Source organism: Ambystoma mexicanum, chromosome 2p, assembly GCF_040938575.1.
Source record: "Ambystoma mexicanum isolate Mex_15411 chromosome 2p, UKY_AmexF1_1, whole genome shotgun sequence".
NCBI lineage: Eukaryota > Metazoa > Chordata > Amphibia > Caudata > Ambystomatidae > Ambystoma > Ambystoma mexicanum.
In genome coordinates this window covers 742,094,611-742,118,092 of record NC_090923.1, presented here as the reverse complement: position 1 = coordinate 742,118,092, position 23,482 = coordinate 742,094,611, and the positions used below count along the sequence as shown (strand labels likewise).

The 23,482-nt window shown below is 51.2% G+C and overlaps 1 protein-coding gene across 1 annotated transcript in view; it reads right to left on the bottom strand.

Annotated features, from left to right (window-relative positions):
• NOP53 (NOP53 ribosome biogenesis factor) overlaps window positions 1-23,482 on the bottom strand; it is a 259,858-nt gene that overhangs the window by 66,926 nt on the left and 169,450 nt on the right. The window contains exon 10 of the mRNA XM_069644371.1: window positions 16,475-16,541. Coding sequence (XP_069500472.1) covers window positions 16,475-16,541 — 67 coding nt within the window. The remainder of the gene's footprint in view (window positions 1-16,474; window positions 16,542-23,482) is intronic.

Genomic DNA, 23,482 nt, shown 5'->3' with positions numbered 1-23,482 from the left:
CTTCTTTCAATGGGATGGTCCGACGACTTATTCCATATCTATGACAGGTAATCACCACAGCTGTGCTGCTTCGGAAACTTTTTTCGGCGCCTGCGTCCTGCGTCGATGCGCCGTCGTCGAGGACCTCCTCCGACGTCTGACGTCATCCGATGTGATAAGTAGGACGCACGACGCCGGTAGCCTCAGTTGTAGTTTTTTCCCCCCAGAACGTGTGACATCAGTCAACTGCCAGTCAGACAAAGCCTTGCGGAACGTAAGCTGCAATCGCAAAAGAAATTCTGCAGCGGGGAAGGCAGGGAGGGAGCGATATGGAATACGTCGGACCATCCCATCGAAAGAACGTTACCAGGTAAGAAAGTAACTTGTTCTTCGAGGGGATTGGGTCCTCCGACGTATTCCATATCTATGACAGACTCCCAAAGCAGTACCAGAGCAAGGAGGAGGAAAAGAATTTAGAATTGCCAATCAAATAGCAGAGCAAAGGACCGCCTTGCCAAAGGCCAGATCCTGTCCCCGGACGGAATCGAGGGAATAGTGACGTACAAATGTATGTACAGAAGCCCAGGTGGCTGCATCACAGATGTTTCGAATAGGAATACCGCTCTGCAGGGCAGTAGATGCAGCCATACCCCTGGTAGAATGGGCCCGCAAGCCAGCCGGCAGGTCCTTACCCGCCAAGCGGTAACACTCCGGGATGGCCAAAATAATCCAGCGAAACAAAGTCTGTTTCGTCACAGCCTGTCCCAAACGCTTTCCAGCGTAACCAATAAAGAGTTGATCGTCCACTCTGACCCGGGACATGCGTGAAACATAAAAGCTTAAAGCTCTCTTAGGATCAAGCCTATGGAGCCTTTCCTCTTCCTTACCAGGATGCGGAGGAGGATAGAATGCCGGATGAACAACCTTCTGGGCCAAATGAAATTCCGAAACCACCTTCGGAAGAAAAGGAGGACGAACTCTAAGGACAACCCTGTCCTTATGAAATACAGTGAAGAGTGGCTTAACTGAAAGTGCCTGTAACTCACTCACTCTGCGAGCGGAAGTAACCGCAACCAGAAACACAGTTTTCAGAGTTAACAGCCTCAAAGGGCAAGAATGCAAAGGCTCAAACGGAGCACCCATAAGAAACTTAAGAACAAGGTTTAAATCCCAACCGGGCACCAGGAAAGGTGACGGAGGGAACACATTAGTGAGCCCTTTCAGAAACTGTGAAATTAAAGGGATTTTAAAGTAGGAACACTCTTCAGACGAGCGCTTAAAGATGGAAAGCGCCGCCAGGTAACCTTTAATGGTACCCACTTGCAAGCCCTTGTGGGCCAAAGAAAGTAAAAAGGACAGAACCATGGGGATGTCACATGCAAAAGGATCCACATTGGGGTGCGTGGCTACGAGGGCCATGTAGGAGGACGTGATCTGGAGGAGCTCCCGAGATCCTGTAATGATCCGGGCAAAAAAGCGCGTGATAGGCCGCCGACCGCTGAAAATACACATGTCGGTGTGTGAATGATTGGACCACGCGTGGTGAACTTCTGGATGGTGCAGGAGGAACGGCGGCAGAGATCAGTGCGGAAAAGATAGGGAGCGCCGGAGACGAAAGACACAAAATGGCTGACCAATGTCCGGAACAAAGGAAGAAGCAGGCCGCACGGTGACCTAGCGAAAGGGGCGTACGGAGTGCACATTTGTCACTTGTGCAAAATACAGGTCCTCTGGGTCATGTCGAATAGAATGGTGAGGCCGAAGGCGAAACAACCCACCTTAGACGACTTCGCTAAGACGTCCCTGGGTCAAGACAATACCAAGAGCAGGGACAAGCCGTCTGCAAGCGGCATGACGACTTCGGGCGCTAACCAAGAAGTCCTAGCTGCGATTGCGGACCTAAGGGCGGCCTGGGAATCTAAACTCGAACTAGCCGTCACTGAACTGAAAACGGCACTGGACCTCAAGGTCGGAGAGGTGCAGGAGGATGTTAATCTACTCCGACAGGATGTCAGGGCCCTGGCGGAGCGCACGGAGTCCCTTGAGAAGGAAGTTAGCCCGAATACTGCGGATTGCGCCTCCCATAAGGCTGAATTGCATGCCCTGATACAAAGAGTGGGCAACTTGGAGAGCAGAGCGGAGGAGGCGGAAGGACGAGCCCGACGGAACAACATCCGTATCGTGGGCCTGCCGGAGGGATTGGAGGGCCACGATCCCACGGAATTCATTGAATCCATGCTTCTGCAAGAGATACCCGGAGGAGCCCTATCCCAAGGATTTGCAGTAGAAAGGGCACATAGAGCTCTAACAAGGAGGCCGCCGCCGGGGAACCCGCCCAGGCCGGTGATAGCAAAAATTCTTAACTACCGAGATCGGGAGAGGATATTGGAACACTTTTGTAAGGGAGGAACGATCACACAAGGAGCGGCAAACATCACAGCCTACCCATACTACACCCTGTCTGTGCAGCGTAGCCGCATGAACTTTGGGACGGTAAAGCGGAGATTGAGAGAGGCGGGCCACAAATATATGTTACTGTATCCGGCAAAATTGAAAGTCATTCATAAACACAAAACTTTGTTTTTTTGAGACCCCGGAGGATGCCATGGGATGGCTTGACGCGCAAGGATGTCCCCAGGAGTCAGAAGTTTGGACGGAGAAAGAGTACGGAAGAGACAAGTGATGCACGGAGAAGATGGCGCGGCACGTGGGACTTGAATATAGTTGTTTGCGCAACCTTCAGCAGAGAAGGTCAGACTATTGCACTAGATATGTTATAAGCACTGTAGTTAATGTTGAATTAACGGGAGCCTTACAGAGCGGTTCTCTCTACCCCACAACAGTTTTAGTTAAGTGACCATTAGGGCGACTTCACCCTACTGAGCTCTGTGCATTGTTTGGTGCTTGCAGGGCTAGATGTGGGGGTGCCTGAGTTCCGAGAATGGAGCTGGGCAGCAGTTGAGGTGTGTGATGTTGGGGAAGGGACGGGTGGGGGGAGGGGAGAGAAGTTGGGGATTTGCCGTGTACATAGTTATGGGGAGTTTGAGCTGGTACGAGAAGCTACAAGCAAAGATGGAGGGCTGTAGCTGTATAACGTGGGCAAAGGGGAGTCGCTACGTGGGAGGCAAGACACTCATGAGCCATGGGAGACCTTAAGATCGTAACATGGAATGTCAGGGGACTTAACAGTTACTTAAAAAGAAACAAAGTCATGATGTACTTAAAAAGACAGATTGATATTGCGTTGTTGCAGGAAACACATTTGACCCAGCAAAAATTGGAACTGGTGGGGAAGAAGTGGAGAGGTACTGTAGTGGGCTCTCCGTACTCTGCCTACGCTAGGGGAGTGCTGGTCTGGGTGGCACGCACGTTCTGCTTCAACTTACACAAGAGGTGGTGGACACGGAGGGGAGGTTGGTCATATTAAAGGCTTTGGTAGAGAATAGAGAGGTGTGCATTATAAATGCGTATGCCCCCAACCAAAACACTGCGACATATTTTAGAACCCTATGTACTCATCTGGGCGCGTGTATGGGAGGAGCGGTTATCTGGGGAGGGGATTTCAACTGTGTGCTCAACCCAAAGGCTGAGATCTGATGGGAAGATTGTTAGGCCCACCCCAGCGGCCATGGTTCTGCAGACATTACTAGACGACTTTGGGCTGGCGGATGTTTGGAGACTGAAACACCCTAATGAAACACAGTACTCTCAATACTCCGCTCCGCAGCACCTGCACACGAGGCTGGATTACTTTTTTGCCACGCCAGATGTGATGATAGAGACCACCCAAATAGAATATAGAGCGAGGGTCCTGTCGGACCACTCGCCTCTGGTGCTGACCTGGCAGCACTGCCGCCCCAGGGCGCGGATACAGACATGGCGCCTCCGGGTGGAGGCGCTCCGAGACCCAGTCTTCAGGGAAGATATCAGGGATGCGATCTCACAGTACTTTGAGGTAAACACAGGCAGCGTAGATTCAGCGTGCACACTCTGGGAAGCCTTTAAGGTGGTATTGCGGGGTGCTGCTATTGCTAAATCAAAAGGCCTACAGGGTGGGGTCCAAACGGAACTAGAGGAAGCGGAAGAGAAACTGGAGTGCGAAAGCAACAGGGCGGGAGGGGACAAAGAACCTGTACTCGAGTTGCAGCAGAGGTGCGCAGAGCTTTGGGAAAGGCTCTGCAACCTTAACTACAAGTAGTATGTCGAGAGGCAACATGCAGGTAGGGATAAAAACTGGCCGCTTGTTGGCGTGGTTATATAAGAGCGAAACCCCCAGGGCCCCTGATTAGGACAATAACTAGAGAAGACGGGGAGGTGGTTGACACCCAGGAAAGAGTCAACGAGGCATTCTTGGACTATTATAGAACATTATATGAGGACAGAGGAGGGGGCAATCGGGAGGAGATTAGAGAAACACTAAAAGACATGGAATTACCTAAGATAAGTGATGAAGAAAGGGAGGAGCTGGACGCACCGATTACCTTAGAGGAATTAGAGGAGGTGGTGAAGCAGCTGCCCACATGCAAGACCCCGGGCACAGACGGACTCCCTGGTGAGTTTTACAAAATATATAAAGTGGAAGTACTCCCCCCGCCCCCCTATGCTAGAGATGCTCAATGAGTCCTTTGAGAAGGGTCGGCTACCGGAATCGCTCAGAGAAGCGCTAATTGTGCCGCTCCCTAAGCCCAACAAGCCAGGGCATAGCTGTGGCTCCTATAAGCCGTTGTCAATGTTGAACCAGGATAGCAAGATCTTGTCGGTAGTCCTGGCCAACAGGCTGCGAAGGGTCATCAGCAAACTGATACAACCGGATCAGAAAGGTTATGTCCCCAACAGAAATATAACCCACAACCACAGGCGACTCCACCGGGTGATTGAAGAGGGAAACAGGAGCGATGGGGAAATGGCTGTGGTGTCCCTAGATGCAGTCAAAGCTTTTGATTCAGTGAGGTGGCCATGGTTGCTGGCGGCCCTGGAAGAATACGGGATGGGGCCGGGTTATGTTAGGAGGGCAAAATTATTGTACAGTGAACCACTGGCCAGAGTACATACAGGATCGGTGATATCTGAGAGGTGGCAACTCAGTAGAGGCACCAGACAAGGGTGCCTCTGATCCCCGATGTTATACATTCTAGCCCTAGAGCCCCTGGCAGTGTACCTCAGACAACAATATGACATGGTCGGTATTGAGGCGGGGGGAGAGAAACACCTAATATCCTTGTATGCTGACAATTTACTACTGTATTTGAAATACCCGGAGGAAAATCTTTAGTATATTCTAGAGGTCATGGAAAAGTATGCAGAACTGTCCGGCATAGCAGTAAACCCCCATAAACCGAGCATGTTCCCATTGGGGAGCTACATAGGAGCCCCTCTGAAACGGTTGCCAGTGTTGTCCGTACCGTGGGCGGCTGATTCCTTCCGCTACCTCGGTATAGATGTATATCATACGTTGGAGAGGGAACACTTGCATAACACCGAGGTGGCTGTGAAAAAAATTCGAACAAATATGAAGTTTTGGGAGAAGCTGCCGCTGGCGATGATGGGACGGGGGCGATGCTCAAAATGGTGGTCCTGCCTAGGCTGTTACATTTCTTCAGTAATATACCATACTGGATACCCAAAAAGTTTTTTGTCAAACTGAACAGCATGTGCAGGGACTTCCTATGGCACGGCACTCGCAACAGAGTGGCGCGATGGAAGCTACAGAACTTCCATGATAGAGGGGGCATTAAGCTGCCGAATTTTGAGGCCTATTATGTAGCTAGTCAGTTGCAATATGTAACCAAATGGCTCTCTGATGAATAAACTCCTGAATCCAGGCTGTTTGGGCAGGACTGCACCCCGTTTTACCTAAAGGAGATTATCTGGGTGCCTAGACTCGAAATGAAAGAACGTCCGGGTATGCTGTTGCTTGGGTGGAAGATGTGGCACAGAGTATGCCAACTGATGGAGAACCCGTGCCCGTGTTCCCCACAGGTGCCACTAGTCGCCTTAGCTAGGGGAGACAACCAACTTAGGATGATAATCGGGACCTATTGGGAATCGGTTGGGCTGGTCACATTGGCAGACATGTGGCAAGAAGGGATTATTAAAGATTTCGAAGAACTGGGAGAAGAGCCAGGTTTGCATGGAGGCCAATATGTCACGCATCTTAGGCTAGGGCAGACTATTCGCAAAACCTGGCCAGAGACTGTACTGGCGGAAGAGCCAGACGTCCTAATGGGAACAATATATGATATATCAGAAGGAGGGCACGAGATCTCTAGACTGTATGAGATGGTGATGACCCGGGTGGGGAAGGATTTGACTCATTTGAGGCTGGACTGGGAAGCGGAGGTGGGGGCACAAATGACCGATGGAATGTGGGAACGTGCTATAGGATACCACAAGAAGGTGTCCAGAAATGCTAGATTGCAGCAAATACAGTTATACATAACGCATAGAGCCTATATGACCCCGAAGAGAATATCTAAGTTTGCAAACGCAGGAAGACAAGCATGCCCAAAATGCGATGAAGAAGATGCTGATATGACACACATGTTCTGGTCTTGCCCAGTGATTGAAGCTTTTTGGTGGGAAGTGGCACGGAAACTAGCGGATAAAGGGGTCACGCTCAACATAGATACGGCCTGGGCCTGCCTGTTGGGAGGGTTTCCCAGACCACGGAATACTAAACACCTTGGGAAACTGAGGGACCTGGCATATGTGCTTGCTAAAAGAAGGATTGCCATGGGCTGGAAGCAATGCCACAAGCCATGGGTAGAGGTATGGTGGCGGGACTTGCAAAAAATGGGCGGAGGCTGAAACGGTGGTGTGGCAGGAGGCATGTAGCAAGTGCGGAGGAAGAAGATGTGGGTAAACTGATGGCTTGGAGAATGTTAACAGGACTGTTTGGCACAGTAGTGGATTCTGCAGCTTCGGAAGGAAGCGATACCCAGCCACACGCAGCGGATACAGAACGAGAAATGCAAATAAGCTCTTGGGGGGGAGGGGGGGTATTTGGGGAGCAGTAATGAGCGTTAATTGATGTTCACGAGTCTGTTGTAAATAATGCTGCAAGTTTGGTTTGTATTGTTTATTTGTTTTCAAAATAAAAAAATGTAAAAAAGGATCCACATTCTGAACTCTGCACTAGTCTCAGAACTTACGCCAACGGTACAGAGACTTTGTTGCTGGCCTTCGGGCCGAGAGCAACACCTCCATCACGTCTTCAGGGAGGTCCCAATCCTTATACCTCAACCTTTCAGAAGCCAAGCGTGAAGGTTGAGGGATCTGACCTCTGGATGGAGAACCTGACCCCCCTCCCGTGAGAGCAGATCGTCTCGGTAGGGAAGAAGACGTGGAGGGCAGATGGACAAGTCGAGAAGGTCCGGGTACCACGTCCTCCGAGCACACGCCGGAGCAATGAGGATCATCCGGGAACCGAACTTCCGTAACCTCTGCAGCACTTGCGGGATGACGGGGACTGGAGGAAACGCGTACAGCAGCGGGAATGACCACTCCACCACTAACGCGTCTCCTAAGGCTCCTTTTGGAGGAAATTCCCGCAAGCAGAACCTCTCGCACTTCCGGTTCACACTGGAGGCAAAGAGATCCACTTGAGGGGTCCCCCAAAGAGCGAAGATCTCCAGGAGAATCTCCTGCTGGATGGCCCAGAACTCGAGCTGCATCGCCTCCTTGCACAGAGGAAGTGACCCTGCCCCCCCCTTTTTGTTGAGGTAGTGCATGGCCACTGTGTTGTCCGTCAGGACCAGGACATTCTTTCCTCGCACAGTCGGCAGAAAAGCCTTCAGGGCTAGCCGGACGGCCCTCAGCTCCAATAGATTGATATGGAGTCTGGACTCCGACGGAGACCAACGACCGCTGACTGTCAGCCCGTTGGCATGAGCTCCCCATCCCGTGAGGGATCCATCCGTCACGATCGTCACCTCCGGCCAGGGAAGCCAAAATGGAGCCCCCTTCATCAAGTTGCCTTCGACGGCCCACCACAGAAGGTCCCGGGCGACCGAGGGTGGCACCTGAACCGGGTCCGACATCCTGCCGGAGGACTGCGACCATTGCATCTTCAGTGCCCACTGCAAAGATCTCATCCGCAGGCAAGCCTCTGGCACCAGAAGAATGCAGGATGCCATGAGGCCGAGCAACCTCAAGAACTCGAACGCTGGGAGCGTCTGATCATGCTGAAACTTGTGCACCATCTGCTGAATGTGAAGAGCCCTCACCTGGGGAGGAAAACACTGCCCAGGGAAGTGTCGAGCACTGCTCCGATGTACTGGAGCCGCTGTGTTGGCGTCAAATGGGACTTCTTTAAATTGAGGGAGAAGCCCAGCCTGTGAAGGGAGTGGCAGGTGACGGACAGATGATCCAGGACTTGCTCGGGAGAGCTCCCCCTGATCAACCAATCGTCCAGGTAGGGGCAGACGTGAATCCCCCCTTGCCGAAATGCGCTGCCACCACCACCATGAGCTTGGTGAAAACCCTCGGGGCGGAGGTCAATCCGAACGGCAGGACCCGAAACTGAAAGTGCGAGTCACCAACCGCGAACCTCAGGTACTTCTTGTGCTTGGGATGGATCGGCACATGGAAGTAAGCATCCTTGAGGTCGAGAGACACCAACCAGTCCTGAAGCTGAAGGGCCTGGAGGACTTGAGAGAGGGAAACCATCTTGAACTTGTCCTTCCTGAGGAGTTTGTTCAATCCGCGCAAGTCCATGATGGGTCTCAATCCCCCGTCTTTCTTTGAAATCAAAAAATAAGGGGAATACCATCCCTTGTTCCTCTCCGCTACAGGCACCAGTTCTATGGCGCCTTTCTCCAGCAGGGCTTTAATTTCCTGCGCAAGGAGCGGATCCGGACTCTGCAAAGAGAGGTTCCCCGGTGGATTGTCGCGAGGCCTGTGCCGAAAAGGAAGACAGTAGCCGTGGGTTATGATCTCCAGAACCCACACATCTGAAGTAATGGCACGCCACTCTACAAGATGCTGCGCCAGCCTTCCCCCAACCGGCGAACCATGGGACATGGCCTCATGACTGAGTGGTAGCGGCTGCGGCGTTACCTGAGGGCAAAGAGGCAACTGCCCGAGCGGCCTTGGCACCACGGGTACCCTGTTGTCCACCTCTGGTACCCCTGCGTTGGCCTCTGACTGCCAGCTCCTCTCGCTTTACTGAAGGACGAGTAATAGCGAAAGGAACCACCCCTCCATTGCTGTCCCCTAGGACGAAAAGGCAGAGGTTGGCGAACTGCAGCGCCCAACGACTTTGCTGCAGCTTTTGAGGTCTGCAACCTCTCAAGGCTCTCGTCAGCCTTGCTGCCAAAAAGGTGTTCACCGTCAAAGGGCATGTTGAGGAGCCGGGACTGCACATCAGGAGCAAACCCCGACTTCCGCAACCACGCAAACCTGCGTATCCAGTGCTCGCCGCCATGGACCTGCTGACGCATTCAGCCATGTCCAAACCCGACTGAACGGACTCACACATGGCATCCTTACCATCCTGGACCATAGCAAGGAAACCATCCCGTTTGTCCCCTTCGGGAATATGTTCAGCCGCTAACGCAACACAGTTCCACAGAGTGTGTGTGAAACGAGACAAGGCGCAAATGGAGTTGGCCGCCTGAAGCGCCATAACACCAGAAGAAAACACTTTCTTCGCCCAGCCATCAAAACGTTTGTCGTCCCTATCAGAAGGGATGGTAGGGTACGACGCCTGCTTTGCCGGGGCTGTGGCCGCCTGCACCACCAAACTCTCCGGAGTGGGGTGCCTGGTCAAGTAGCAGGGGTCGCTACTGGCTGGACGGTATTTTCGCGACAAGGACCTGCCCACCGCCGGGAGACTCTCCGGAGCAGTCCAAGCCGTCGCCACCCTTCTCTGTAGAGCCATATGAAACGGCAGTACCGGGTCAGTTGGGGGACCAACATCAAGGATGTCCGTGAGATCATCCTGCACAAACTCCCCTGGGGGAGCAGACCAACCCAAGTACTCGGAAACCCTAGCCATAAGGCGCCGGTACGAGGAATCGTCATGAGAGCCATGCTCAGGCCTACAAAACTCCACCTCTGGAGAGGTGTCCAGTCCACTGGCATCATGCAGTGACTGCCTCAAATCGTCAAACTGACTATGGCCCGAGACAATTTCATCTGGAACCTGACTAGGAACCAGGCCATCAGAATCCTCATCCACCTCCGAAATATATTCCAGGTGGCGAAAAGAAGGCACCCGAGAGTGCTTGCTCTTAACCAGAGCCTTCCTAGGGGGCTCCCCCATGCCACGGGGTACCTCTGACACCCCGGCGTCGAGGGCGTCGAGAGAACAGGCATCGGCGCCGAGAGGATTGGCGTCGACTTCGAGTAAATCGGCGGCGACGTCAGATGCAGCGCCGCCAGCATCGACAGCTTCGACACAGTCCTCGAAGCCGGAGCTCCGAGCGTGTCCGACGACCTGAGCGTCGACGGCTTCGACGACTTCCTCGGAGCCGGAGCCTCGAGAGAGCCTGTCGACGCCCTCGACGCCTCAGACGTCGATGTCTTCCTCGAAGACATCACAGGTGCACACGGTCTCGAACGCGTCGAGGACCGGGACCTGGAACGGGTACGACGAGAACGAGTCCCCTTGTCCGAACGGGACCTCTCGCGTGACTCGTGCCGACCACTCTTGCGAGCGGTTTCTCGACCTCTCACGACCGACCCCACTCGGGGGCGCGGACGGCTTAGTACCCTGCGACTCGAGAATCGCCAGCATTTTCTTCCCGAAGGAATCCAATTCCTCCGGCGTCGCATGGCTGGTGGGGTAAGCGACGTGCCGTGCAGAGTCCTCAGAAGAGGACCTGGAAGACAACTGCTGTCGGCGCTTCCGAGAATGCCTCGAAGAGGCCGAGGAGTGGCGAGACCGACTCCTAGAAGGAGACCCACAAGACTTCCGACGATGACGCGGAGAGTCTCCTCTCGAATCATCCGTCGAAAGCCCCGCAGACTTCGACTTCCGGGGCTTGGACACCCGACCTACCGACAACTGCTTCTTATGTTCACGTAAGGCTTTGGACGTGAGCGACTGGCAGTCGATACAGTCATCCGTGTCGTGGGCCTCCCCGAGGCACCGCGAGTCCGTCACCGACATCTTGGACCCACACTCCCCGCACTTCTTGAAGCCCGGACGCGGGGTCGAAGACGAAGTAGAAGACATCTTCACACAAAGGAGATTCTCACAAAAACGAACAGGTTCGAAGAACTGAGAAGAACAGAACTCCAAAGAGTCGAGGCGTTAACCTAGATTCACGAAGCAACACGTTCGCGGAAAAAACGGAACCGAGGATACGGGCGTTGTGCGTCCTACTTATCACATCGGATGACGTCGGACGAGGTCCTCGACGACGGCGCATCGACGTCATCGACGCAGGAAAAAGTTTCCGAAGCAGCACAGCTGTTGTGATTACCTGTCATAGATATGGAATACGTCGGAGGACCCAATCCCCTCGAACCAAAGGTTATACCTGTAGTCGGAGTGTTTTGTAGTGTTCTCAGAGCGTACTGCATACAAACGTTGCCCAACAGTCATCCCTGCCAACAGAAACGTATTTGATTTTGCAAAACAGAACTATCTTGAATGCAATGACAAGACAAGGGTACCAGAAACGCACACGTGTCAAGGAATGGACTTGCACGCCCAGTCAGGGTGGCCGGCCACTTTCCCTCTGGACAGGACCAGTAAAAACCCAAGAATGCTGCAGCCAGGTTAGAAGTTTAGGACCGTAGACAGCATGCGTGGGACCCACATCTGGACATATCCATTTAACTTTGGGTGCCAATATGTGTAGTTAGACCTGGAAGAGCCAGGGAATGTATGGGTAGGGCCGAGCCTAGGGGTATGGGATGACCTGGCTCTTAAGGCAAATAACGAGCACAGCCTGGGAAATGGCCACGTTAAACAGGGGAAGGGCCTGGTTGGGGGTGGGGGCACAAAAAAGGGGTGTAGGGCAACACAATGAGCTAAAGGGGTTGGGGACAACAAATTGGTAAAGGTACATGAAAAAAGGGCTAAATTAACTGGGCAATGAAGGGGCTAAAGAGCACAATAACAGGTTGTGGAAAGATTTGGAGCTAGAAAAAGGGCAAAAACTGGACTTTAGGGCAACAAAAGGGGTAACTGTAAAATGTATAAATATCATTTTAGGTAAGTGTTTAAGGAAAGATTGACGTTTTTACTTGAAGAAATGTTAAGGATGTAATTTGCTAAATGTTTGTTATGAACCAAAATGTAATAAATAAAAATGGGCTAAATGAGTGAAGATCAGCTAAAGGGGCTAAAGGGACTGGGGGGGCCCCCACACACAAGGGGCTAAAGGGACTGGGGGGGCCCCCACACACAAGGGGCTAAAGGGACTGGGGGGGCCCCCACACACAAGGGGCTAAAGGGACCGGGGGGCCCCCACACACAAGGGGCTAAAGGGACCCGGGGGGCCCCCACACACAAGGGGCTAAAGGGACCGGGGGGCCCCCACACACAAGGGGCTAAAGGGACCGGGGGGCCCCCACACACAAGGGGCTAAAGGGACCGGGGGGCCCCCACACACAAGGGGCTAAAGGGACCGGGGGGGGCAACACAAGGGGCTAAAGGGACCGGGGGGCCCCCACACACAAGGGGCTAAAGGGACCGGGGGGGGCAACACAAGGGGCTAAAGGGACCGGGGGGGGGCAACACAAGGGGCTAAAGGGACCGGGGGGGGCAACACAAGGGGCTAAAGGGACCGGGGGGGGCAACACAAGGGGCTAAAGGGACCGGGGGGGGGCAACACAAGGGGCTAAAGGGACCGGGGGGGCAACACAAGGGGCTAAAGGGACCGGGGGGGGCAACACAAGGGGCTAAAGGGACCGGGGGGGGCAACACAAGGGGCTAAAGGGACCGGGGGGGGGCAACACAAGGGGCTAAAGGGACCGGGGGGGGCAACACAAGGGGCTAAAGGGACGGGGGGGCAACACAAGGGGCTAAAGGGACCGGGGGGGCAACACAAGGGGCTAAAGGGGCGCGTGTTAGGCAAAGTTTGTATGCAGTACCCTCTGGGAACACTAAACACAAATATGACTACAGGTGTGAGCAAACCAATTTTTAGCATAAGTCTGTACTACACAGTTTTGGTAGCGTGTTGAGCAGCCAAGCTCATCTCAAAAGGGGAATGTGAGCAGTAATGATGTTACACAGAATTTTACAATCACAGGTGTTCAAATAAACTCATACTCAAGGTTTCTTGGATAAATACTTATTAATTTATCAGTCAGTTATTAAACATTCATTAGAAGGAGGCAACCATATAATAACTCAAATATACTTCAAATATACTTCAAATATACTTCAAATATACTTCAAATATACTTCAAATATACTTCAAATATACTTCAATACATTTCAAGAGGAGTAAAAGACAAAGGTTATCAGAACATAAAAGACTACAATTATTCTTAGACAGTGCAAATACTTAAGTTCACCAGAAGAGTCAATTCAATTCAATAGGCTAGGCCAAAGTCAATGGGCTAAAGTCTTGAATAGGTTAAAGCGGTTCTGGTAATTAAACGAAAAAGTCTCTTCTCAAGTTCTCTCAATGCGAATTGAAAACATTTCAGGCACTTCCGCCGTGAGAGGCAAGTTCTCCCAGTCTTGTTTTACAGTACCTTACAATGAAGAAAAAGATGCAGCCGACGACATCTGTTCCTTGTAGTTCCTGCAGATCTCGCTGTTCCTCGGCCTCAGTCGTGGGGACAAGAGGGAAGACTCCTACACTGAGACAGTCAAAAGCTTGCAACTGGATAACTTCAATTTCAGTGGCTGTTTCAGGTTCCAGCTACCACACTGGTAACTCTGATACTGGCTGTCAAGGTGGACTGTCCTTGCTTCTGAGGTCCCACACTCAGCTGAGAGGGGATCAGGCTCGGTCGGTCCGACATCGTGAGAGTCCGGAGGATCTTCCAAATGCTTTCAGTGAGCTTACAAGTAACGCAGACAATCTGGTGTCCCTCTTCCTGCCTCTACGGTTTCTTGCAGCACTGAGGAAATGCAACCATCTCCGAGATGGGTGTTCAGGTGGCTTACTTGGGAGTTGATTGGTCCTACCAACTCAAAGGGAGAAGTCCCCCTTTGCAGGGCTTCTCTGTAGATGCAAACTTGATGATTTGGACCTGCAGCAGGGCTTCACCGGGCAAACCAACGGTTCAGCAGTTGCAGCAGCCATCCCCTTCAAGCTCTTCTTCGGTTCCTTCGTCCAGTGGTCTACTCTGCCTTCCAAGCCAAGAGACTCACCTTTTATTCAGTTCTCTCCCATTCATTCCAGCCTAGCTACCACTCACCCAGCAGGGTGGCTGTCCTTTGCGGACAGTCAGCCAGCCAATCATCAGAGTGTGTGAGGGTCTCCTAGAAGACTAAGCACAGGGAGTTTTGGGAACCTCCCACACTTCCTGCCTACCCCCAGACACTCTGGAGCCAGAGGCGGGTTTTACTCCTGAAGCCTGCCAAAGGAGAACGAACAAAGACCAAACCTGGTTCGGAGCGCAGAGAAAAATCCTGGAAGGACCTTTCCACAAAGACATGGCGCCATCTTGAAAAACATGGCTCCCGCAATTTAACGAATAGTTTGCGGTCAAGACAAATCATGGTAGTTACCACTGCCACCAGCCATTCTGGGAGGAAAGGGTAACATTTGACTGTTACAGGAGTATCTAGACACAGGAGATACTAGGTAACCCCTCCAGCACTCTATAGGAATATAGGTTGTGCTGGGTCTAGAAATGTACAGGACTAAGTGAAGTCAATTTCACTCCACTGTCCTGGGAAACAGTAGTTTATGCCAGATAAGGTAGTTAAACCTTGGGAAAGCCTGAAAGGCTTCCCTGTGTCACTGCACTGAGGGTGCTGTGTGACACAAGAAAAAGATGATGCCTATGAAGTTGGTTAGACTCCATAACCAAAGGAAACACAAAGGTAAAACATATCAAAATACATGAGAGAGTGGGAAAAAAGGGTCACACTCTCCATGTAAAAAAAAAAAAATCGAGTCCTCAAAATCCAGCAAAGTTGCTGGGGGTCTCTAAGGTAGATGGAATTAGCACATTTTTGAGAATTCTCTTTAACAGTCATATAAAAATAAACCGATTTGACTGAGTGTCACTGCATAACTGACTGGTTCTACTACCCTTGAATTACTGTAAGTAATCTAAACGTAACGTGTGGGTTTACTGCCCCTGAATAGGTGTGTTCTATTCTAAATGTGTATGGTTGGGTCTGGCTCGCCTTGAAATACTGTTAGTTACTCTGAACAAGGTCTATGCTTTGGTCTGTGTACCTTCAGCATTGTGTTGTGTTTTTATACTGTGTTTATGATTCTATGACAAAGTACCTGCCCACCAAGATTTACCTTTGCCCATTTGTATTCATAATAAACCTTTATGGTTTATAATACTTCTGGTTTTAAGTGTTTCTTTTGAACCATTTTTATGCTATGGGTTCTTTGTACTTCCCTAAAGCCCTCTGCCTCCTAAGATAAGCCTGGCTGCTCGGTTTACGCTACCCAAATACTCCGGTACTACAGTTTTATACTAAGAGTGGAGTTTTGTACCGTCTCAGTTGTATGGTTTTACTAAGACCTTAAAACTGTCTGACCAGTTTCAGTAGTCCATTCCACTCACTAAATGGAACCTCTTAATTGGTCAGGTCCTGAAGGGAATCCCCCAATCCTCCAGTGCCCTCAGTTCCCAGTCCGACACCTACATGGCACAGCCTAAGAAAAGCAGAGTTCTCTGCACATTCCAAGACCACAGCAAGGAATACTCTAAGCGCAAGGATGGGTCTCATCACTGGGCACTGGAAGAGGACATCTGCAAATACCTGGAAAATAAAAAATAAAAAATGAATCTACTAACAGAGCTCTCCCGTTTCCCCATGCCATGCGTGAGAACGTAATGGAGTACTGTTTTTTCCCCTCCTTTAATTCCGAGATTTGTCCTTTTCTTGAATTTATAATAGAAAGAAAATAACTGCGTCTCAGAATGCCAAGGAAACTGGACTAAATCACTTCCTCATATATGGTACAGAAACCATGGAGGTCTCTGCTGGCAGCACACAAGGTCAGCTTCTGTACAGAGACTCCAGAAGCTCCTATTGAGAAAATTAACATGGCCTGCCAAAATCGGCAAGTGACAATTTTATGCCAAAGTGTTATTTTACTAGCAAGCTAAAAAATAAAACTCCCAGGTAATAGACAGCAACAAGAAGCAAGGTCATCCCCTCTGTCCATCAAAAAAGCACTTTGGTGTAAAGCGCTATATAAACCTAATAAATACAAATAAATACAAAAAGCCCCACTTGCCTTACTTGATACAAGAGGCAGGAGCAAGTTGTAGAACGCAGGTGCCATAGAGAATCTCAACTAACCCCTTTGCAGCTGGGATGGTGTTAATACCAGGTGCAACACTGATCACCTAGGAAAGGGAAATGAAAACACCAATTTGTCTTTACCTTAAGTGTTCTTAGGGATCCAGCCAATTCTTCGCTAAGCTGGACATCTGTATCGGGGTCTTCGTATCTAGAAGGGGTGGACATGTAAAATTAGAGATTCAACAAACACAAGAGGGTACACGATTAACAGTACACACTTGCTCTTCCCAAAACCACTCAATTAGTTCTCAAAGCAACAGAAACACTTTCAGGAAAATTATTGGAAATGAGGTCAAGCGGCCAAGTTACCCTAGGAAAGGAGGCCAAACATCCAATCCTAGTTTTTCAGCTTCACCAAATTGAGCTCAGCAAACTCAAAGGGCATACAACCCCTCATCTGTCAAAGTAATGCACTAGAAGGAGTTCCAGAGCAAAATGTTGTACAAAATGTCATTTTAAAAAGCCACAATCATGCGCCACCATCATGCGCCAAGTACATGAAGGAAAACATTTCGCAGTTTTTTAGGAAGCATATTTGAACTCAGCTAGCGTTCCCAGCCAGGGCATCATTGCCAAGTTACATAATGCTCTGTTAATTTTGTACACTATGCCCATGTTAGGGAGAAGACTCTGAAATTTGCTAATTCCTCTCTACCTTAGAGACCCCCCCTCCCCCCAAGCAACTTTGCTGGATTTTGAGGACTTTAACTTTTAACCTGGAGAGAGAGACCCTTTTTCCTACTCTCTCATGTATTTTTTTTTTAAACTTTGGTTTTATTGGCATTTTTAAAGACAAAAACACAAAGAAACAAAAAATGCATGAACCCCGCCCCCTCCCGCCCCAAATCCAATTCAAACATAACTGCAAGGTAACCAGATTTTCATCCCGTACCCCCCGTCTTTGAAGCGACGCGACAAGTGATCCGCATTATAGCTGGCTTGAGGCCGATGTCGCCCCGGGTCGTGGGAACCCCCCACTGGGTGTATACCTGTTCAGAGATGATCACGCCCCGGCCATCCGGGGGTGTCGTCCCGACACTAATGGACGTCCCATCCCCATGTCTGCTGGACCCCATACCAGTCTGCGAGAAACAAACAAGAGTCATTGTTCACCAAGGCACATCCTTCGTTTAGCTAGAGTGTAGGCTGAGAGATCTTGAAAAATATAGATTGGGCGCAGTTATAAGTTATCATCCCTGCCTTCCTAGCAGCATCCTGAACTTTGGCTTTGTCGGTGTAGTAGTGGAAGCGCGCCAGGACCGATCTGGGGCTCCCCGACCTTCCCCCGGCTCTGTGCACCCGGTCAAACATGAGTTCCGTCGTCATTTCTTCGGCGAACAGGAGGGTGATGTCTCTCACCACTCTGGTCAGCTCTCTCTCCGTTTCGCCCTCCGTTTCCGGAATCCCAAAGAACCTTAGATTGTTCCGTCTCTCCCTATTTTCATAGTCGTCCATTAGCCTGGCTCTCTCCTCGTCCCTCTTTTCCAGAGCCGTAAGCCGCATGCCGAATTGAACCTCCTGGGATGTAGAGGACAATTGATAGTTTTCCACTTGTAGGACTCTGTCCTCGATTTTGTCTACTCTTTGGTCTAGCTTCTCAAACTTCTGGGCGATATCCGATCTCATTTCTCTGATCTCCTGGAGGATGGAGGCGAAGCCTCTTTCCATTGTCATTGCAGGTTGGCTAGCGGGTTCTGGGTGGGCCATGGTTCCCGAGAGAGGTGGGACCTCGGGAGCAACCTCAGTCTCTCAAAAGCGAAACGTTTGTAGGGTCTTCTTCCAGCTCATGGGGAGTTGCTGGCTTCCCACTCCAGTGTCCGCTGCAGTCTGGGGGGGGACCCGTGTCGCCCCGGGGTCGGGCTGTCGGACGTCACACCAGTGGTGTTTCTGGGCGGCGGGTTATCCCCTGCAAGGGGCTAAGCAGCCCACCAGGCGGGCACTCGCCCCGCCAGCCGAGGGCGGGGGCCTCTCACCTGGGTCGCTGGCCACCTGCGGGTTCAAGATGGGCCGTGGGCCCGCTGAGGTCAAGGACGCCGGAAGCGCCCCCCAATTCGCGAAAAGCCTGTGGGGTCCTCCTTCAGTCTATGAGGGCGCACTGATCCCCAGCTGCGCGGTCTGTTTAGATTTGGTTAACCCTTGTGGGAGTATTACGCCATCCCGGGGACGTGCTGATGTGCATTGTTCGAGTGGGGTTTGCAGGATCAAGCTTCTACTCCCAAGGGGGATGGGGTAGTCCCCCCCAGGCGGGCACACGCCCCGCCGGCTGCTGGCGGGGGCCTCTCAATTGGTCTGTTGAGTCGCTGTAGCCACCCAGGGTTGTCCCCCCCCCCCCGGGGTCATCTGCTGTGAGGCAGGTCCACACCCTGCCGTGTCCTCGGAGCACTGTCGCGGGTCCGGGTGGGGTCCTGGTCGAGGGATCCTGGTCAAGGCCGCTCACCCCTTGCGAGCCTCTGGGGCAGTCCTGTGTGTTGGGGAGCCCCGAGTGGGTTGGCGGCGTCGGTAGTTTCGGCCCCCGTGGGAGGGCTGATCCGCCACTCTCCCGGGGCGCTGCGGTGCCGCGGGGCTCCTCTCTTGGGCTTCTTCCGGCAGGGTCCAGCCCCCGACATTGCTTTCCTTTCAGGACGGCCGATCCTTCTGTTTGTGGTCAAGCAGGGGGGGGGGGGGGTTTGGCCGCCGCTGGTCTCCCTCGGGGGAGCGTCTCTCCCCCAGCACTCGCCTTCCACCCCCTGGGGGCGGGGCACAGACCGTCTCCACCGCCTTCTTGATGCGGAGGCCTCCACCGCTTCTGGGGCCGCCGAGCGTGGTGTCCGTGGAGTTGCGCTCCTTCGCTCCCTGAACTCCGGTTTTGCTTGGAGTTAGGAGCCCGTTCCTTCGAGCGGGGGCATCACAGGGGGGGGGGGGTTCAGCCGCTCGTGCCTCTCGATGTTTTCGCTCGGGGGGGGGGGGGCTCAATCCCCAAAACAGGCCCAGCCTCAGCGGTAGCACTGCGATCAGGCAGCCATTGCCTGTGCGCCCCCTGGTGGCCTCCTCATGTATTTTTAATGTGATTTGAACTCTGTTTCTTTGTTTACTTTTGAGTCTGACAAACTCCATAGGCATCATCTTTACATTGTGTCACACAGCACCTTCAGTGCAGTGGCACTGGGAAGTCTTTTAGCTTTCCCAAAGGTTCAAATACCTTCTCTTGGATAAACTCATGTTTCCAAGAGCAGTGAAGTGAAATTGACTTCACTTACACTATCTTACAATAGGGTGCTTCTAGCTTCTCATGTAACATTTTTGTTACCCTTTCCTCGATGAATGGCTGGTGGCAGTGGTTTACTTTTAACTACAGTGGAATGCTTTTACCGCGGACTGCATTCGCAGCTGCAGTATTGCACCCAAGGGTGCAATTTTTGTCAAAATGGCCTTGGTTGTCTTTTCAACACACATGAACTGAGAGGATGTCCAGGTGGCTTACTTTGGAGTCGATTGGTCCCACCAACTCAAGGGGAGAAGTCGTCCTTGCAGGGCTTCTCTAGTCAAGGTGAATTCAGAGCTTTAGCACAGCAGCAGGGCTTCACCAGGCAAACCAACGGTCCAGGAGTTGCAGCAGGAGTCCTCTTCAAGTTCTTCGGATTCCTTCGTCCAGTGGTCGACTGCCTTCCAAGCCAAAAAGCCTCACCTTTTATGCAGCTTGCCCCCATTCATTTCAGCCTAGCTGTCAGTCACCAGGGTGGCTGTCCTTGCCGGACAGTGAGCCGGCCAATCACTACAGAGTGCATTTGGGTCTCCTAAGAGAGTAAGCACAGGGAGTTTCGGGCATCTCCCTCACTTCCTGCCCCCACCAGACACCCTGGAGCCAGAGGCGGGCTTCACTCGTGAATCCTGCCAAAGGCAAAATGAACAAAGGGACCAAATCTGGTTTGGCGCGCAGAGTAAATCTCAAGAAGGACCCTTGCACAAAACAAAATGGTGAAAAAAAAAGCTTGGGGCCATTTTGTCAAAAATGGCCCCCATGGGTGCTTTACCGTGGCTGCGAACGCTGCCCGCGCTAAATGCACACCACAGTAGTTAAAAGTAAACCACTGCCATCAGCCATTCCTCGAGGAAAGAGTAACATAAAATTGTTACATGAGAAGCTAGACAAAGGGTATTCAAAGTAACCCCTCTAGTCCCCTATTGTAAGATAGTGTGTGCTGGGTCTAGAAAGGTACATGTGTAAGCAAAGTCAATTTCACTTCATTGCTCTTGGAAACAGGGGTTTATCCAAGAGAAATCTAAAAGACTTGCCTGTGCCACTGCACTGGAAAGTGCTGTGTGACACAATGTAAAATATGATGCCTATGGAGTTTGTCAGAGTTCAAAATCATTAAAATACATAAGGGAGTGGGGAAAAGGGTCTCACTCCAGGTGAAAAATACAAGTCCTCAAGATCCAGCAAAGTTGCTGGGGGTCTCTAAGGTAGAGAGAATTCTCCCTAACAGTCCGTTATCAGTTTGCATGCTGGATAGGGCAATGTATATGCCAATAATGCCCATTCCATGAAGGAGATACTGGTCTAGTTAATTTTTTTGCATTTTACTGGTGACAAGGATTCGAAGGGCAGGTCAGGAGCTGCTGGGGGGGTTGGGGGATGGGTGTCATGCAGCAACAGGTGAAAATTGCCTCCAGCAAGGTCTGAACCCCCACACCCAGAGGAGAAGTTCTTCCAGGAATCCAGCATTAAGATGGTCAGTGCAGCAGAAAAGGAGTGCCTAGCGTACCAGCTGATGCAGAGATGTCCTGTGCAGCACCGATTTTGCTGTTTATCCAGAGAAGCCTGCATTGGAAAAGTGGCTGCTGGCGCCCACTCCATCCCCCATGGTGTGTTCGCGCAGTTGGGTAGGGGTGATGGGGGCCGGCCAGAGTGAACGACAGAAGAAGGCGCACATGCTCCATTGGAGTTGGCCCATTGGAGAAGGAAGAAATCGGGCCATCCCAAGACAAATGGCAAGTAATGATCGCGGTCCGGAGGGGTCCAACAGAGGCAAGGGGGACCAGACCAGCACCAACTCTTCGACTGGATGGGTTTTCCATTGGCGGCGTTTCTGGCATGAGAAAAGAAACTTGGGCCCCTATCGGGAACTTAGTCAAGGATGTTATTGAGACGTCAGGAAGATTGATGGGAACGCGTCCTGCATACGCATCTGGTCGTAGTGTGCGTGTCGCCGTTGCCCTGTGCACGCCACTCTTTGAGGGACAAGGGTTCTTTCCTCTGATAAGGGGCGAGAGGTTGCCAGCGGGTTTGTCCCTTCATTTTACAGTGGTGAATGCAGCGATTACCATGATTTTCGGAGGACTGCGCGGCACAGTGTGGTGTTGCAGAGGGTCGTATCGTTAATCCTTTGATATGGAAGAACAAGTTACTTACCAACTGTAACGTTCTTTCGACTGGATGTTCCTCCCACGTATTCCTCATCTTATGATATTCATATCCTGCCAGCTTCGCTGCTTCGTAAAAAGTTATCGGCAGAGGGCGCTGTGCACAAGGTCATGGCGTCGATGTCCCTCGACGGGCTCCGTACCGTGTCAACACCACCATCAGTATATAAAGCTTGTGCAGTGCCTGTTGCCTTCAGTTCTGTTTTGAGGAAATATTCGAGGAACACCCAGGCGTGCCTCATGACTGATAGTTACACTTCCCTCTCACGAAGGGTCCAACGTAAACTGTACTGCGGGGTAGGATGGAAGGGGCGATGAGGAATACGTGGGAGGAACATCCAGTCGAAAAAACGTTACAGTTGGTAAGTAACTTGTTCTTCGAATGGATTGTGTCCTCCCACGTATTCCTCATCTCAGACTCCCATAGCAGTGGTAATTTTGGAGGGAGTACTAATTAATTTTCTCATGGACAGAATGAAGTACCGCCCTGGCAAACAAACCTTCATTTGATGAAGAGGCATCTAAAGCAATAATGCTTGATGAAGGTATGCATTGATGCCCAGGTTGCAGCTGAACACATTTCTGCTACAGGGACTCCTCTCTTCAGAGCCGCATAAGTAGCCATCCCCCCTAGTGGAATGGGCACGAAGCCCATCCGGTGGGTTCTTTCCAGCCAATCTGTAGCACTCAATTATAGCCAGAATGATCCAGTGGGATAGTCTGTTTTGTCATAGCTAATCCCAATTTATGGCCTGTATAACCTACAAAAAGTTGGTCATCCTGACGCAATTTTGACATTCTTGAAATGTAAAAACGGAGAGCCCTTTTAGGGTCCTGTCTATGCAATCTCTCCTCTTTGCCCAAATGAGGAGGAGGATAGAATGTTGGTAATATGATTTTTTGTGACAAGTGGAAGTCAGAAACTACTTTTGGTAAGAAAGAGGGTTTAACCTTAAGAACCACTTTGTCCTTGTAAAAAGTAGTATATGGAGGTTTACATGAGAGCTTGTAGCTCACTAACCCTGCAGGCTGATGTTAAGGCCACAAAAATAACAGTTCTTAATGTTAGAAGCCTCAAGGGACAGGAGTGCAGAGGCTCAAAAGGTATACAAGTTAGAAATGTAAGTACCAGATTTAAATCCCAGGTTGGGACATGAAAGGGGACTGGAGAGTACACATTAGTAAGCCCTTTCAGGAATTCAATTATTAATGGAATTTTGAAGTAAGAAACTTCTTCGGAGGAGCGTTTGAAAATGGACAGCGCAGCTAGATATCTAATTGTCCCAATCTGGAGCCCCAGATTGGCTAGATGCAGTAGGAAAGAAAGCACCATTGGGGTGCCACATTGAAAAGGGTCCACATCCTTATCCTTGCACCAGTTACAGAACTTGTTCCAACGACACCTGTACAAGAATTTTGTTGCCGTCCTTCTGGCCAAAAGCCAAATCTCCATTAAGTCATCCGGAAGATCCCAATCCTTGTATCGCAACCTCTCAGAAACCATGCGTGAAGGTTGAGTGTTTTGACCTTTGGATGGAGAACCCAACCTTCCTCTTGAGAGAAGATCCTCTCTTTGTGGAAGATGTTTGAGGGCAGATGGACATGTCCAAAAGGTCCATGTACCACATCCTCCTGGCCCAATCCGGGGCAATTCGGATAATGGTTTTCCCGAACTTTCTCAACCTC